At 41.2% G+C, this 13,014-nt stretch overlaps 2 protein-coding genes across 3 annotated transcripts in view; one reads left to right on the top strand and one right to left on the bottom strand.

Annotated features, from left to right (window-relative positions):
- LOC137239902 (breast cancer anti-estrogen resistance protein 3 homolog) overlaps nucleotides 1-13,014 on the top strand; it is a 233,114-nt gene that overhangs the window by 21,094 nt on the left and 199,006 nt on the right. Inside the window, exons 3-4 of the mRNA XM_067765701.1 lie at nucleotides 9,684-9,839; nucleotides 12,214-12,388. Coding sequence (XP_067621802.1) covers nucleotides 9,684-9,839; nucleotides 12,214-12,388 — 331 coding nt within the window. The remainder of the gene's footprint in view (nucleotides 1-9,683; nucleotides 9,840-12,213; nucleotides 12,389-13,014) is intronic.
- On the bottom strand, nucleotides 3,564-9,329 carry LOC137242192 (uncharacterized). 2 transcript variants are annotated; one of them, XM_067769559.1, is made up of 2 exons: nucleotides 9,310-9,329; nucleotides 3,564-9,250 (listed from the first exon to the last, which is right to left on the bottom strand). In XM_067769559.1, the coding sequence occupies exon 2, from the start codon at nucleotides 7,035-7,037 to the stop codon at nucleotides 5,616-5,618; it is 1,422 nt and encodes a 473-aa protein (XP_067625660.1). In that variant the 5' UTR covers nucleotides 7,038-9,250; nucleotides 9,310-9,329; the 3' UTR covers nucleotides 3,564-5,615. Both variants share the same exon structure in this region, with proteins under 2 accessions (XP_067625660.1, XP_067625661.1).

The raw sequence follows: 13,014 nt of genomic DNA, 5'->3' as shown, positions 1-13,014 counted from the left end.
TGTTTTCCAACTCACTGCCAAGGGGCGAATCCGCTTAGAAAAACTTTCTTCTAATTGAAAAAACATTTTTTTTGATTTGCTTGAAGTCAGGATCTTCAGCGAGGTATGCAGAGCACGCTACCACCACACCACGACGGCCGATATAGCCAAAGAGAATAGAAATAACAAGAGCCGTCAGTTCGATACTTATTTGTAATGTACCAACTTGGGGGGTATTAGAAACTTACCTTCTACACATTTTTAAGAAGTTTATATTAACATATTGTGATTGCTGAAAAGAGTGAATTGTTTAATTAACACAATCTCTGAAATCAAACAAAATACCTCATGAAAATTTGTAGAGGCAATTTAAAATTTCCCCGCAAATTGGGCATTACAAATGTATTTCACAAGTACGAACTGACGCCTGCTATTATTTCTATTCTCTTTGGGTACCTGGGCGACCGAACTTTGCTCGGCAACGTTTCGTTGTGCTGGCAACGTTTCTTTTTTTTAATTTCGAATAGGGGGCAACCTTAAATGGCAACCCTACTCAAAAATGTCCCTATTGTAATGCGGAGTGAAATACCTTTCGTTTGATACCCATATCGGCATATCTCATGTAACTTTTTTTAATTTCGAATAGGTGGCAACCCTAAATGGCAACCCTCACTCAAAAATGTTCCTATTGTAATGCGGAGGGAAATACCTTTCGTTTGATACCCATATCGGCATATCTCATACTAATTTTTTTCATTTCGAATAGGTGGCAACCCGACTCAAAAATTTCCCTGTTGTAATGCAGAGTGAAATACCTTTCGTTTGATACCCATATCGCCATATCTCATGCATTTTTTTTTTTTATTTCGAATAGGTGGCAACCTTAAATGACAATCCTACTCAAAAATGTCCCTGTTCTAATGTGAAATACCTTTCGTTTGATACCCATATCGGCATATCTTATGCAATTTTTTTAATTTCGAATTGGTGGCTACAAATGGCTACCCTACTCAGAAATATCCCTATTGTAATGCGGAGTGAAATACCTTTCGTTTGATACCAATATGGGCATATCCCAAGGAATTTCTTTTTTAATTTCGAATAGGTGTCAACCCTATTCAAAAATGTCCCTATTGTAATGCGGAGTGGAATACCTTTCGTTTGATACCCATATCGGCATATCTCATGCAATTTTTTTTTTAATTTCGAATAGGTGGCAACCCTACTCAAAAATATCCCTATTGTAATGCGGAGTGAAATACATTTCATTTGATTCCCATATCGGCTTATCTCATGCAATTTTTTTTTTAATTTCGAATAGGTGGCAACCTTGTGAAACATTCTGAGAGGCAACACCTAGGTAGAAAGTCTTAGAAGGTGATACATTATCTCTGTGCCAAATTTCACTTAAATCGGTTGAGCCGTTCCCGAGAGCGTTCGGCTATACAAACAAACAAGAATTGCTCGTTTGAAGTTATAAGAAAGATGTAGCTTATCCCTTAAATGCATGAGGTCAGCCCCAAATATGGAGACCCAGTTTCACCTATGTAAAACAACCCGCTGAATACGAAATGGATCACCATTTTAAAAATAAATGAGCCATTTTCCGGAAAAAGCGAAAAATGTGCTTTTTTTATTTGTACCTTATATGGTACGCTATGCATTGTGAGTGAAAAATGGTGAATATATTTTAACAGGAAAATTATATTTCAGTGTATTCAAATCAAAGGAAATACCTGTACATACTTACATAAATAAAGTCAATTAGTGAAAATACTTTTAAATATATATACTTCGTATAATTATTTATTTTTTATGATAGGCAACAAAACAATTACGTTTATCATTCAACCAGAGATATACGTTACACTTTTCACATTTGAATATTGATCTATTGTTCTATTATTACACGTCTCGTTTGTGCATCTGGTACGACCTTCAATTACGGGATAATGATGGATGCCGTCGAAACGTAAATTTTTTGGGGGTCCACGTTCATCTTGCGCACTGGTTTTGGTTTGTTCCCATATTCGTCAGCACGTAAGATATTTTCAGACGAAAAGCCTTTTTAGTCACTGGAGTACTAGGATTTGATCTTTTAAGAAGTAGCCATGTATTTACCATGCATATATACAATAGGTGATAAAATATTCTAAGATACCATTTTCGGCTTTCAACACAATTTTTAAGCGACCAAGGTGGGAATCCATAAGATGCACACCTCCCATATTGTACTCTTTAATTATTTCGGGGCAAGAGATACTAATCACTTTCTTATCCCACCGCTATATAGTCTGATCTACAACATTATCAGTATGTGGATTTAACACCGGTTTCATGCCAACGAAAGTGGAAACAAAGTTAACTACCCGATTATCCTTCCCTGATATAGATATTATTGGTATACCATGTATTGTGTTTAAGAACTTTGCTGATACTCCTCGATTCATTTTCATCATATTCTTTGTCTCTGGAATTTTGCAATTTTTGATCCTATTTCGGTTGATGGTCCCAATACTGTGTATACCTTGGGTTCGTAAATAAATCAATAACGGTACGGAGGTATAATAATTATCCAAGTAAATGATATAATTTTGAAAACGGGGAACCCCACGAGTCATGCGCTCAACAATATTAGCCGAGGCCTTCAAATCTGGTTCACCAGATAGTAAACAATGTGTTTCGCCAGTATAAATTTCAAACTTGTATATAAAACCAGATACGTCACAAAGGGCAAAGAGCTTGAACCCCTATTTCTTGGGTTTGTTGGGGAGATATTGCTTCGTCATCGTTCATTTTTTTAATAAATCACTAATCGATTCTTCATCCAACAATTCATAGTCGGTTTTGGCTTGATTTCTAATTCGCTTTGGTCCTGGTGTTTCATCCATTAGATCATCGAATGCATCTTCGGGCTCATCTTCATCAAAAGACACATTTCCGTTTTTGGGTATGTCTGATCCTACCTGATCTTCGAAATCATCACATAGCATATTTGCCACTTCATCAGCATTATACCTCTTTCCTCCAACTACATATTCATTCATGACTGAAATAAAAGTACTTAAAAAGTGCAATTTTTTATTTGGCTTATATGCATGAAGTACCATATATGGTACATAAGCAAAAAAGCCAATAAACTATAAATACCGTTACATTTGATTACATTTCATTTTAATTCGCTAAAATAGACACTAGTGTACTTACCTGGTATATTTATTTAACACAAAATAACACAAAATATATTTTATTGAGGTATAAAATTCCCATTTTGATTTTGTTGCAAAATTCGCGCCCCTTGCCACCTCTGCTCACCGGCAACTAACTATAAATTTCTGAAGGCTGTGATAATATTTATAAAAAAGCTAGATTTTTTAATTCCAATCTAGGCAGTACATATTAATTTGAAGGAGATATGATGAAGTAAAAGGGCGTACTTTATATGGTACGCTATGCATTTAAGGGTTATCGGCGTAGTAAATTTTCAATTTGGACCAAAAACGCAGAAACCCTACTGTTGCGGCCGGGGTAGGCTTGAAATTAACAGGCTTTTGAACTTGTATTATTGAGCTAATATGCTCTGAATATGCTCTGTTTTATTTCCTAAATAATTATAATGTTACAACATATGTATAAAATACAAGTACTGAAAATAAACTTACGTTTTGGTTTTTCGCCTCCCGTCTAGCTCGCCGCTCAAATTCGTTTTAATCGGTTGCAATGAAAATGCAAAACTTTGACAAAGGCGAAGGGAGTTGCCAGATGGGCCAAATTTATAAGTTTGTTTCCATTAGTACAAAGTGTAGAGAACAGGGTAATACAAATATGAAAACAGGTAATACTAACATAAAGAACAGAATAATGCAAACATAAGTAACGACTAAACTACTTTAACGATTCTCGCCAACATCCCGACCACCGTGAATCTGGTCAGATTCACCAACCTCTAGCCGAGCCAATACGCACGCTGGTCGCCGGAATAACCCAACTGTGGTCTGCACCTCCGCTGCTCGGACTTGGTTGTCCTTCCCTGGGAACACGCGAACTATTCTTCCCAACGGCCACTTGGAGCGATGTATATTACTGTCGCACAACAGAACCAAATCTCCTGGTCGCAATGGCTCGACCGGTTGGTACCACTTAGTGCGTCGACACAGATCTGCCAGATATTCCTGAACCTATCTTTTCCAGAAGCGATGCTGTGCTTGTTGCACCTTCCTCCATTGCTTCCTAGACACCGTGTGATCTTCTTCTCGCGGATGAGGGGTCTGTTCTGAGTTGGCAGTACCTATAAGAAAATGGTTAGGTGTTAAAGGTTCGTCGGTGGGTGTTTCTAATTGAATGTGCATTAACGGTCGGCTATTCACAAGGTTTTCCGCTTCGCACATAAGACTGTATAAACTTTGCTCGGGTAGACTCTCATTGTGTAGAGCATGCCCCATGACCCGCTTGACGCTGCGCACAAGTCGCTCCCAGCATCCACCTACATGCGGATTCAACGGGCAATTAAACACCCACTCGATGCCCTCAGTTGCTAGTGCGTCGGATATCCTCCCATTCGCGAAGTCCGAACGTTGCCGCCGCATTTCCTTATTAGCGCCGGTGAAATTAGTAGCGTTATCCGACCGTATGCGAACCGGGGTGCCTCGCCTGCACATGAAGTTGCGAATGCATAGTAAACAAGTATCGGTACTGAGGTCCTTGGCAATCTCCAAATGTATGGCACGCGTCGTCAGGCAGGTAAACAAGGCTATCCAACGCTTCTCCTTCCGTCGACCTATGGTTACGAGGAACGGTCCCATGTAATCTAACCCGACATAGGAAAATGGCCTCAAAAACGGCGTTAGCCTATCCTCTGGCAGCTGGCCCATTATCGGTGGTCGCGGTTGCGCACGATCCTTCTTACAACTTTGGCATTCCTTAGCGGCGCGTCGAACGGCTGCTCGAATATGGGGTACCCAAAACTTTCGGCGGATTTCGGCTATTATAGTTCCTTCATTCTGGTGCTTCGCTATAAAATGATAGTACATGACGATTATATTTGTGACGTGGTGCTCCTTCGGAAGGATGATTGGCCTGCGACTCTGGAGCGGTATTACTTCAGCGGCATCAATGCGACCCTTTATACGCATGACTCCTTTCTCATCGATGTAAGGTGTCAGCTTCCACAAATTGCTATTTCGCCGCAGTTGTTTCCCTACACGCAGAGCCTCATACTCTTCAGGATACGCGTCCATCTGTACCGCTCGACAAACTAAGTGCTCCGATGCTTCCAGCTCCGCTACGGTTAAATATCCGTACTCCCTTAGTATTCTGTGCTTCTTCCGAGCGTTGTTGCAAAACCGCAACATCCACGCTATAACTCTTTTCATACGAACGAAACGAGAGAATCTTTTAAACGTATCGCCTCCATAACTGAAGTGAAATAGGAACTTAGTGCGAAGTTCTTCACTGGTTTGCGTCTGGGCCACGACTGCCGGCTACTCTGATTCGTCCTTATACAGGAAGTTTGGTCCTGTCGCCCAGAATGATTCACGTTTCCCGCTTGGTAGGCGCGTTGCAAAATCGGCTGGGTTGTCGATACTGGGCAACCATCTCCAGTCTGTTGCTTTACTGCCTGCCAGCACTTCGTTCACTCAGTGTGCCACATATGGCTTATACCGGCGGTGATCCGAGGTTATCCACGCCAACGTTGTCTTAGAATCGCTCCACATGATTGTTTTTACAGGTGTAAGGTCATGGTTTTGAAGTACTGCTGTACGAAGTCGCGTGGCTAAAACGGCCGCTTGCAGCTCCAGACGTGGCACCGTTGTCAACTTTAAAGGGGCACATTTTGCTTTGCCCATCACGAACGCCAAACGTATTATACCACACCCGCTGCTGATTCTCCAATACGCCACTGCTCCATAAGCTGATTCGCTGGCATCGGCAAACACATGTAGTTCTACCGACGATTTAAAGAAGTTTCCATCATAACATCGCGGCATTCGTAAGGTTTCGATGTCCTTTAGCATGTTCAGCCACTTTCTCCACATCGCGAAAGCTTCATCCGGTATACCATCATCCCATCCGACCTTCTGTTGCCACACTTTCTTCAAAATCAATTTAGCCACTATCGAGTATTCTGCTGCCAAGCCAAATGGATCGAACACTGACATGGTTATCCGCAATGCTTCTCGCTTAGTGGGTCTTGTTGCGCCTGTCATTAACCTACCATCGATTTTGTTGAATGATAAGGCGAATTTTAGCTCATCCTTCACGTTATCCCAGACCATGCCAAGCACTCTCTGGAACTGTCCATCGGCAGATCTATCGAGATTCACCATGGTCAGTGCATTTCCTCCGCTATTAAAAACATCTGATACTTGCTTGCAATTAGACACGAAACGTTTCAGCTCAAAACCACCCTGTTTGTGTACCCAGAGTACTTCCTTGGTCACGCGCACAGCTTCTTCTTCAGTGGTAAAACAATGCACATAATCGTCAACATAATGATTATGGATAATCGCAACTGCTGCTTCAGGGAATACTGTCTGGAACTCTCTGGCGTTTTTGTTCTTCACGAACTGCGCGGAGCATGGTGAGCATGTCGCGCCGAATGTCATCACCGTCATAACGTAATCCTCCAATGGCGCTTCAGGTTCGATCCTCCATAGAAATCGTTGCGCCTCTTGGTCTTCGCGCCGTATCTGCACCTGATGAAACATTTCTACGACATCTGCGCAAACCCCAACTAATCTCTGCCTGAATTTCATTAATATGGTCGCTAGCGGCTGACCCAAGTCCGGCCCGCTTAGCAGAACTGAATTAAGTGAAACGCCATTAACTTCTGCTGCAGCGTCAAATACCACTCGTAGCTTTTCCGGCTTGTTAACGTTGCGCACTCCGAAATGTGGCAAGTACCACGTCCTTTTACCACGCTGCTGTGCTTCCGCTTCGTTCAGACGCCTTACGTAACCTTTTCGAATGTATTCACCCATGATATGCGTATACTGCTCTCGGAGGCCAGGGTCTTTAGAAAACTTTCGCTCCAGTGCCATTAATCTCCTTTCTGCCATGCCTCTACTATAAGGGAGTTCCACCTGATCGTTCTTCCACAGGAGTCCCGTTTCGTATCGTTGCCCCTTTGACGCGTTGGTCCGCGCCTTCCGTCAGCTATTACACGTTTCGCCACGCCCAAGTGCGCATTATCTAGACCGATTAATAATTCTGGTATCGCCGCGTCGTACTCAGCGATTGGCAGCTGCTTAGAGAACCGATGCCTCCACTGTAGTTCTGAATTGTTCAGCGTTTGCTTTGGCAACTGCAAGTCTTCGACGACCTTAACGTTTTTCATACAAAATCTCCTCGCGTTTGCATCGAGCCCTGATATTTGAATATTACTATTAAAAACCGTTTGAGTTACAGCATTGTTTCCGAACCATTGTAATGTCAACTTCTCTTTATTACCTATCAGAGCAAGCAGATTTGCTAATCTCCTATTCATTAACGACACTGCCGAACCCTCGTCAATAAAGGCATAACAAACTACCTCCCGCCCATTCGCATACAATTTGACGGGTAGAATTTTGAACAAAATATTTAAGTTTTCTTGTCTTGCGACCGCGTTAGTAAAAACTGGTTGCTTGTTGTGTCTTGACTCTGAACTCCACCAGCGATTCGTTGTTCATCTGCATGCAGCAGCACGTGCACTTTCTTCGCGCAGTTTGGTGCAGAACATTGGTGCTCTTTCCCACACTTGTTGCTTCTGTGCCCACACCTTAGACAATTAAAACACAACCTTCTCTGTCGCACAACCTTCCATCTCGATTCGACGTCCATTGTCTTAAACTGACTGCATTCTTCTATGTGATGTGCCTCTGTACACAATTCGCAGCTGACCGCTTGCTTCCCGTTTGTACCAACGTGAAAGAATTTCATCCGCCCTTCATTACTCCTTTGGACCGGTCGCGTTTCCTGGGTTGAATTGAGGCAGGTGATGTTCACCACGCGCGCCAGCTCCTGTATCCACTCACTGAAATGGCAGATTGTCGCTCTGGGTGTAATGTTTATGGCATGGCGAGCCCACTCTAATCTTCGCGATGTTGGCAGCTTAAACAGCAACTCTTCCATAAGGGTAGGATTGGCTAGGTGGTGTTCACAACCAGCAGCTTGGAGAAACGTCGTTAAATTTTGCACCTTTGTAGCAAACGGCACCAGCATGTCCAAACGATTTTCCGGTATTGGCGCACAACTTCGAACGCGCGCAATCTGACTCTTGACTAGTTGCTCTGGTCTACCAAAACGCTCACCTAACACATCGATAACTCTTGGTACATTGTTGCTATGAATGAGCGGACATTCAACTACTTCGCGCGCCTTTCCTTTAATGGCCTTCTGAAGTCTTATCATATTTTGCCGCTCATTATACCCGTACTCCTGAGTCGTCATAATGAACGATTCGCGAAACATTGGCCAGTCCTCAGGTTTTCCGTCAAATTCTGGCAAATCATATAATTTCTTGACGGCACCTTGACCGGAGGAACTACTCAAAACGCGATTCAAGCTGGCCAACGTTTCTGCAATCGACTCATTTTCCCTTATTATGTCATTTCCCCCAGTTGATGAGTTGCCTTCACCCAAACGCAAACCAGTCGCCGCATTATTTGACATACTCGCAAGCTGCGCCACTGTGTTTTGTAATTCAGCCATTTGCTTTACCATAGCGCTAATTTGTAACTCAAGTGGTGATTTTTGTTGTTGTTCAATTACATTTTGTTCTTGAACAGTGGTATTTAGATCGTCACTACCACCATCGTCATCTACATGACCGCTATTTGACCCTGAACGCGTTAGTGGCATGTTATACCGATACCCTTGCGCTTTGTTGTTGCAAATAAAATTTTCCGACCACCGTTATCCCTAACCGCACCGACTTACCCACTAACTACACTAACCAAATTCGGGTACTCACCCCTTCTTCTCCAATGTTTCACAATGTCCTTGTCCAGCTATTGGCTGTGTTCTTGCATGCTGCACGTTCAAATTACTCAAAACTCCAAATTTGTCCCATTTGGTTATGTATATATAAAATTGTCGGTGGCCAATGAAAAAATTGGCACATGGAAACGTTGTCAAATGCAATAAAATGGCGCACGAAAAAGTATGCAAATGAATTTAGGTTCAGCAAAACGAAATAAAAGATGTTGCGGCCGGGGTAGGCTTGAAATTAACAGGCTTTTGAACTTGTATTATTGAGCTAATATGCTCTGAATATGCTCTGTTTTATTTCCTAAATAATTATAATGTTACAACATATGTATAAAATACAAGTACTGAAAATAAACTTACGTTTTGGTTTTTCGCCTCCCGTCTAGCTCGCCGCTCAAATTCGTTTTAGTCGGTTGCAATGAAAATGCAAAACTTTGACAAAGGCGAAGGGAGTTGCCAGATGGGCCAAATTTATAAGTTTGTTTCCATTAGTACAAAGTGTAGAGAACAGGGTAATACAAATATGAAAACAGGTAATACTAACATAAAGAACAGAATAATGCAAACATAAGTAACGACTAAACTACTTTAACGATTCTCGCCAACACCTACTACAATTGTAGTGAAGTTCTTTCCCTGATAGAGTGTCCTATCTAAGAATTTTGTTATGATGCCCACTAAGTATGTATCTACGTATTTATAAATGTTTTCTTCAGTAAATTAATCTTTATTAGATAACTTCGAAACGTATAGCACGGTGGAAGACATATTGGACCTTACGGAAAGCGATTTAAAGGAAAACGGCGTACAGAATATTGAGCATCGTCGACAAATGTTATCTAGTCTAATAGGTGTACAAGCCAAACGGCGCCAGTCGGTCAGCATAGAAGGTTAGTATTTTTGTCTATTGTTTCACAATCTAAATTTTTTAGATAAATGCTAAGAAAAAACTTATTATTTAGAAAAAATGGGGAGGCAAGTAAATTATGTTTTACCAGACCAGGCATGCATTGTCCTACGAAAGCGCTTGGCAAGATTTTGCACTAATGAGCTAGTTCGATAGTTTTCTTTTCTGGACCTTGCATCCAATGGATGTAATCACTCCCGAATTTTTGACGACATCCACTAATGGAAGTCTAAGGAAATTGACAGTCTCAACAGGGTTGGACCATATAGACATTGCTGCTAGAGGCGTTGGTATAACATTACAGCTGAAAACATTATTGGCGCACAAATGACATGCAGAACACAAATTGCGTATTTTGGGGTTCATTGTGGAGAAGTTGAAGTTTAACCGGATACAATTTCCAAACAGAAGCTGAGCTAAGATGAAGCACGACATGTCCGATGACGGGATTTATCGGACATAACTGGACATAAGAATTTACTGATGGGGCTAAGGGCCCTCCTATGCTCTTCTAAATTATAAGCCTGAGTTCTTAAGTGCCGAGTCTCTTCATAGTGCTTCTGGAGTTTTGCCCTTATTTACCTGTATTAACTATAAGAGAAACTGTTCAATATTTGCTTTAGCTCCTTTATTGCCAGTATTTTCGTCTCATTGTATAAGCGATCTTCAGTTGCCATAAAGCGACATACAGTGGCATTTCTGAGCTCGGTGTTTCAGCAGGCCTGCAGATTCCTCCAGACTGTTTCTTATAAGTCCAAGGACCATATCGGAGACGTGTAGCTTCGTAGCTAGTTATTAGTGCTTCTTTTTCTTTGTCCATAATACTGACAACGAGGGACTTAGGCTTTTAATTTCGGTTGCACTAGCGATTGCACGTTCATAGCGCTGCCGGTAATTTTCTGGCTCCGGAAAGGGTGACAGGCAAAATTTATATTTAAGACGGTCATACTCCTGTCAGTGTGTCTTATTTAAAGAATGGTTTCACCGAACAGCAGGTTTCGAGTTAACGCACAGCACTTAACTATTTCTTCTTGTCCTCGGTTACCTTCTACTTTTCCGGCAGTAACATAAAACAAGATAGTCAGCTCCTGGTCCTTCGCACCTCGTGCACCATATGTTAGCTCATAATATATTGGATTGCGATATCGGCCCAATGCACATCAAGCCTTGATCGATGCCACTTTGCCAGCTGTTCAGGAGTTGGGATAACTGATTTTAGGATCGTATGTACCTACGCTTCGCAGCGATAATTTAACCGCCACATCGGATCTCCGAACTTGCGCTGGCTACAATGGCCATAGGAACAATCGAGAGAGAGGTAATGAAGCAGTATAGCTTTCATAACCAATTACACCGTATGGAAGAATATTTTTGACTCAAATATATGATTCCACCTTTACCCTGGAGGACGCTCCAAAGGAGCCGCAGAAATACCTTTCGTTTGATACCCATATCGGCATATCTCATGCAATTTTTTTTTAACTTCGAATTGGTGGCAACCCTAAATGGCAACCCTTACTCAAAAATGTCCCTATTGTAATGCGGAGGGAAATACCTTTCGTTTGATACCCATATCGGCATATCGGCATATCTCATGTAAATTGTTTTCATTTCGAATAGGTGGCAACCCTACTCAAAAATGTCCCTGTTGTAATGCGGAGTGAAATACCTTTCGTTTGATACCCATATCGCCATATCTCATGCAATTTTTTTTTATTTCGAATAGGTGACAACCTCAAATGACAACCCTACTCAAAAATGTCCCTATTGTAATGTGGAGGGAAATACCTTTCGTTTGATACCCATATCGGCATATCTCGTGCAAGTTGTTTTCATTTCGAATAGGTGGCAACCCTACTCAAAAATGTCCCTGTTCTAATGCGGAGTGAAATACCTTTCGTTAGATACCCATATCGGCATATCTTATGCAATTTTTTTAATTTCGAATTAGTGGCAACCCCAAATGGCTACCCTACTCAGAAATATCCCTATTGTAATGCGGAGTGAAATACCTTTCGTTTGATACCCATATGGGCATATCCCATGCAATTTATTTTTTAATTTCGAATAGGTGGCAAACCTACTCAAAAATGTCCCTATTGTAATGCGGAGTGAAATACCTTTCGTTTGATACCCATATCGGCATATCTCATGCAATTTTTTTTTTAATTTCGAATAGGTGGCAACCCTACTCAAAAATATCCCTATTGTAATGCTCCAAAGGAGCCGCAGACAATTTTCAAAGGTCGCCAGATATCTCATCGTAAGCAAAAGGCTCCTAAACTACTGTGCATAGTACACTTTTGCTTCTATCATAGCATGTAATATATGTCACATCGTTTTTTTTTTATCAACAGCATCCACTTTACCGCGTGCAATGGCCAAGCGTAGGAATTTTTGTGCATCTGTAGATAAAGCTGGCACTAATGGTGATATATATGGTTCCATGCGACGTAATAGTAATAATCGTACTATATATACAAATTTTAAGTCCATTCAAAATACAAAGCGCCACACCTTGGATAATATGATGTGAGTATGAATTTCAAAAGGTATGGTAATAGTTATACAGTCGTCCTCTTAAGCTCAGCTGTGCGTAGCACACAGAGTATATTTAATTCATCTAAGGATACATTGGAATGTAGCTGTTCCGCTGGGCAAGCAATTCCAGTCGCGTTCCCATGTTCAATCCTGAACCTTAAACTCTCGTTCATGCACTCTGGGCAAGGTAAGCAATCCAAATGCCAAATCTCTACTGAAAAGGGAGGAAGCCCCGTAGAAGGGTGGCTGCAAAAGGGCGTATGTATTAAGCAGCTCGCTATATAAAGCCCCGGAATCCAATGCTTGTTATTTTTAAGTTTCTAATAAAACGTAAAAACAATGTCGAACCAAAAAAGGGATATACGTACATATGTGTTTAAATATTTTTATAATTTCAAATCTGCTGTGCCTTTTGGTGATTTCATCGTCCATAGATGATGTCATAACATCAAAAATTAAAGGTGCAAATATGAAATAAATAAATGAAAAAATTGAATTTGAAGCTTCCATTTGTGAAATATGGAAAGGAAATAATATGTTCAAGAGATTGAGAGCCCATTGAATGTGCAGAAGCCAAATCGTTGCCTTATCGTTTATTCATGCAGATAACATGAAGC

Source organism: Eurosta solidaginis, chromosome 2 (genome assembly GCF_040869045.1).
Source record: "Eurosta solidaginis isolate ZX-2024a chromosome 2, ASM4086904v1, whole genome shotgun sequence".
In the NCBI taxonomy this organism is placed as follows: domain Eukaryota; kingdom Metazoa; phylum Arthropoda; class Insecta; order Diptera; family Tephritidae; genus Eurosta; species Eurosta solidaginis.
This window is presented reverse-complemented; position numbering and strand designations above follow the sequence as displayed.

Bases quoted from the DNA above. Each gene is read 5' to 3' on its own strand.
- LOC137242192 (XM_067769559.1), bottom strand. From the start codon at position 7,037: ATGGCAGAAAGGAGATTAATGGCACTGGAGCGAAAGTTTTCTAAAGAC.